Raw genomic sequence first — 5,571 nt, forward strand, 5'->3', positions numbered from 1 at the left:
AAGTAAGAATTAATGAGAATGCATGATAATGACAATAGTTGTGTGACGTTGAACGTATTCACATTACTAAACAACCTACTCTCTTAGTAATTCTCAAAGAATAACATTGTCCACACGTCCGCACAATAGTTGTCTATCCACATTATAACCTAGCCCTATATATATATATATATATATATATATATATATATATATATATATCGGGTTTATAAGCAACATTCTTTTTAGATGGCAGCAACCAGTAAAATTAAAATAAAACTAGCAAGACGCTAGAAATACAGACCATTAAGACTAGGAAGGATTTTGAAGCCACAAACTCCAATTAATCCTAGCCTTAGAATTACGGGACGAAAACCAACGAAACGAAATATCAACAATGGAATAAAAAATCCTATCCTTTCTAGGCTTATTATTACTAATCAAAATACCATTACGGAACGTCCAAAGCACCTAAATGGCTACAGAAAAAACCGAGTCAACAATCGCTCATTGTTGCCTAACATTCGGCCTCACATTGATCCAGCCCATCATGTGTCTCATAGAGAAAAAAAACAGGGATATCTAAATCAAGCCAAAGACTAACCCGCCTCCAAATCTGATTTGCAATGGTGCACTGAATAAACAAGTGCAACACGTCTTCAGTAGCATCGTGACACAAAGGGCACAAAAGCGAGTCAAGATCCACCCCTCTCTCCACCAACTTCGACCTCACAGGAAGCCTATCCATCATTAAATGCCAAATAAAAACGTTTATTTTAATAGGAACTGAACAATTCCGTCTAGTAGGCATGGAACCCGATGAAAGTCTCGAATCATTGATCCAATTCCTATTCGATTTAACCGAAAAGCACCCTGAATTATCAATATTCCAAACCCATTTGTCTAACTCCATGCCAAGATGATAGCCATCCAACAAAGACATCAAAGTCGTAAGCTGATCCTGTTCAACCCCTCCTTTAATATCACGACGCCAAGAAAAAACCCAACCCGTCGGAGACCAATAATCACTAACTAAAGAGTTTTGATTGGAAGCAAGCGCAAACAATCTTCCGAATTGCACAATCATAGGAACATCCAAGCACCAAACATCGTGCCAAAACCGAATAGTAGCTCCATTCCCAGTCACTCTAGCCATGGCATTCGAAGGCAGTAAACCACTCTTGTGCAGATGGTTAATATACCCACCTATTTTTTGCCAAACACCACCACCACTTTATATTCTCGAGCCCCTAGAAAAACCTCCCCCTTCACCATAAAAAAAACTTCAGAACTTTCACCCATAATGCGTCAGGCTCATTAAAAAATCTCCATTTCCATTTATATAAAAGACCCCGGTTAAAAGCATCTAAACTACCAATACCCAAACCACCCTGGTCAAAAGAGTTTAACGCCAAATTCCACTTAACCCAATGAATACGTTTTTGACCCTTTTCCATTCCCCAAAAAACAGAGCCCTCATATTCTCCAAAGCCTGCAAGACAACAACAGGAGGCCTAAAAATAGATAAGTAATAAATACCAAGGCTACCCAGAACTAACTTAACAAGAGTTAAACGACCTCCAATAGACAACAATCTGGCTTTCCAATATCCCAATCTTTTTTTGAAGCGATCTATAATTATTTGTCATCCTTTAACGGGCACCATAGATTTGCCAACTGGAACACCAAGATACACAAATGGAAAAAGAACGAGTCGAGCAGCATGTAAAAGAAGCGAGGTTGGAGATTTCAGACCTACTAACCCCCACACCATATAGACTAGACTTAGAAAGATTGAGATTTAGACCCGAGACTAAATAAAAACATCTCAACACGTGAATCAAATTTTGGACATTATTCTCATTCCAATCTCCAAGAAAAATAACATCATCTACATAAAACAAATGAGAGATAGCTAAATCATGTGACTCAGGTTGGGCCCCCCTAAACACACCTTCCGACACCGCATCCTCCATAGCAATATGAAGACCCTCCACAACAATAATGAAGAGAAAAGGCGACAAAGGGTCACCTTGTCTCAACCCTCTAAACAACTGAAACTTATCCGTAGGGCAACCATTCAAAAGCACTGAGGAACGAGCATTAGAAAACATCCCCCTAATCCAAGCCCTCCATTTTCCCCAAAACCAAGAAACAACATAATCCTCTCAATATAATCCCAACTGACTGAATCACACGCTTTCTCAAAGTCGAATTTAAAAATCATCAATTTCTTATTCTTGTGTTTGAACCACCGAACCATTTCATTCACAAGAAGAGGACCATCAAGAATTCGCCTAGATTTGAGAAAAGCAGATTGCTCCAACCCAATAACATAATGCAAGACCGGAGCTAACCTATTAGCCAACAATTTAGCAATAATCTTAAACTGCAAGCCAATGAGATTAATAGGCCGTTAATCGTTGATACAAATAGGATTGTCAATCTTAGGAATCAATGTAATAAAAGAATAATTACACCCAATGGGAAACCTAGGATTGACACTAAATTCCTGCACAAAAGCCACTATATCATCACCCAAAAACTCCCAAAAACGTTTCAGAAACCGGAAAGAGAATCCATTTGGACCCGGCGCCCGGTCCAGCCCACAATCCTAGACCGCCCTCTTGATCTCTTCAGTAGAAAACACTGACTCAAGTGAATTAGTCGTGTCCAGATCAAGAGATCTGAATCTATTACTCTTACGATCCATCAGAACTCCCTTAAAAATTTGGAATTTATACGCAACATTAACACTAAAACAAAACGATTAAATTTTTTTTATTTTGTATAACATAACCACCTACTTTATTTTATCTTTATATAGAAACAATAAAATATATAAATTTACACAACAAATTTACATATTTCGAATTTTGTCATAGTAATATACCTTACAAAATACAATTCCCTCCAAAATAATATTCGCTGTAATTTCATCTATAGTTTCACCCAATCGAAATTTGTTTTTTCCTTATATAAATTTTTTTAATGATCCTGATTTTTTCCCTCCAAAATCTGGATTATCATGACTTGCTTCCAAAGCCCCTGGTTGGGGTCCTACTTCAGAAGGGGGTGACGTTCTTGAGGGTCATTATGGTAAAACTAACGAAACTTGTTAGTTTTGGTAACCCTAAATCCTCATTAAATCCGGATTATCATGACTTGCTTCCAAAGCAACTGATGATGACCCAGCCCTAATCTCGTTTAATATATAAATAGTTCTTCCTCTTCAGAAGAGGGTGATGTTCTTAAGCTCTTGTTTTTCCATCATACTCTCAGAATCCTCTAGCATATTGGCTTGCAATTTCTGTGCCTAGAATCGTAAGTGTCCGCTTGGATTATCCTAGGCTGAATTTCTTGTAACCCAGGCATAAGGTAGAAATATTAGTTCGGAAAGTGATATCACGATCCATGTTGGTATCCAGATCTCCAACACAAACCCTAAATTTTTCCCTAACATAAACCTCATCACCACCTTCAAAACATCTTCATCTCTCATCCCTTTGCTCTTATCCGACGAGTCTATGAAAGGCAAAGAACACCGTGAGTTACATATTCTAACTTTTTGTTAAATAAGAAATCCAAGCAAAAGACCATGATAAGAATCTATAGTCCCTCGAGTATATTTTTATTCAGAAGACAATATCATACTTGAAGGTGTATCCATAATTTCAACTTAATGATCAAAAGCTCAATAGTTCAAGAAAATGAAATTAAATTTGTTCTTGTTGCAAGATCGTCAATATGTGATTTACATTAATTTATAATACATTCACAAATAATTTAAAGAGTTGGAATCACAAAAACCTTAGGGCTATAGACAGCAATGTGATGACAAATAAAGTTTAAGTAGATCGAATTGGTTAACCTGCAACAACTTAACAGTGGTTACAATGACATAACATAGGATCTTCAAACTAAAGTAACCCATCAATTTTTTTAAGGAAAATCATCATCACTTAATGATCAAGAAACAGAGATGAAGTCTATTCCCATGAACTCAGTTTGATTTATTATAGTGGTCTTATATAACTAAAGAAGGATAAATTACATGTTTGTTGGTGTATTACATTGAACCTCGTCTTCTCCTCAAACGGGGTAAATCATTCTTCTACTCCTCACATAGAATGAACCGACTATCTTCCTTCCATTGACAGTGGTAGCAAAGACGATGAATGTGTGCTTGAAAAGAAGAATACATCATCGCACCACTACCACCCCTAACGCCTATGGTATAACACCATCATACCACTACAACCAACAACATTGGTAGGAGATGCTTTTTCCCTATTTTCTTATTTCCTTTTCATACTTATTTACCATCTTTATGATATATCTCCCTCGGTTATGGTAAAATACACACAAAGCAAGAGGAGTACCCCTTAGCCGAGCAACCATAATCACTGATGAGAGGCAAACTCCGGCAGCAAACATGATATTGCCAGTGAAGAAAACCAGGTTTTTAAATTAACGAATGTAATAAATAACAATATTAATTAATTAAATAATTTTAATAATTAGTAAAATATAAACCCGGATGGAAAAACTTTTCATTTTAATTACAAGGTAAAAAAACCCAAAACAAAGGTGTGTTGATTTTAGCGACTCAAACTACAACTAACCCTTAAAAGAGGACTATTTCTGTAAACCAAAACATCTTTTTGACCTTATCCATAAAATAGTGTAAACCTTAGGATCATTTTGTAGTTTTCTCTAACAAAATATTAGGTTAGGTAACTAATAAAATAAAAAAAATTTAAAAACGGTCACTCTTGTTTAAACTTTTTTACTAAAGTTCAAAAATGTTTTAAATTAAGAAAAATAGTCTCTTTGATGTGGTTTGGTTGTGGATGTGGTCAATATCGTCCAAATTATGTCGTCCAATACCGCTCCCTCATCAACCACCAACATAGTTATTGTTGGCCTAGTTTTCATCATCTCTTATCAACCTATATGAGTAACATATACCACCATCATCAAAGTTGAGAAACTGCCATCGACCTCGTCATCTTAGCCATCACTTTTGATAACTCACACATATTGTCTTTGTTCTCATTTTTATCCATACAACACCCCAAAACAAAAACACCTTCCTCTCCTTGTAGATTGATATTTAATGCTACTTTAGGTTTAATTTGCATCACCTGGTACCATTAGGCTCAAAAATGACAACAAGAGTTTCGCCTGATGGAGTTGCTCTAGGTGTGATTTATATCATATGATCATCAAACTGGATATCCTAATGGTTTAAGTTCTGGATTTGCAAAATTCATTCATGGTTCAAGGTTTGGATCTTTATTTTGATGATTTCATTTTGATCCATTATATTAATGAATGTTCTTGCTTAAATCCAATGTCTTAATGGATATTTCTTTGACTTTCTTAGTTCTTAAATTTTATTTTGTAATACATGTTTTTCGTAATTCCAAAGAGAATAACTTGATTTTTTAAGACAAGTAAGAAAAATAAGGCACGGAGTTTGATTTAAGTTGTTTATAGAAGGTGTATGGGTGTTTAGTTGAGAAGTAAAAGGAGAATATGACAAGTTATAAAGTGGGTTGTCATTTCTTGAAAGCCACAATGCAACTA

At 35.7% G+C, this 5,571-nt stretch overlaps 1 protein-coding gene across 1 annotated transcript; it reads right to left on the minus strand.

The window, feature by feature from the left end:
• Positions 1–496: 496 nt before the first annotated feature.
• On the minus strand, positions 497–1,135 carry LOC145064545 (uncharacterized). Its single transcript, XM_079011972.1, has one exon. It carries the CDS (start codon positions 1,133–1,135, stop codon positions 497–499), a length of 639 nt encoding a protein of 212 aa, XP_078868098.1.
• Positions 1,136–5,571: the final 4,436 nt, after the last annotated feature.

The sequence above is a fragment of the Lactuca serriola genome, chromosome 7 (assembly GCF_051521515.1).
Source record: "Lactuca serriola cultivar US96UC23 chromosome 7, Lser_US96UC23_V15, whole genome shotgun sequence".
NCBI classification, from domain to species: domain Eukaryota; kingdom Viridiplantae; phylum Streptophyta; class Magnoliopsida; order Asterales; family Asteraceae; genus Lactuca; species Lactuca serriola.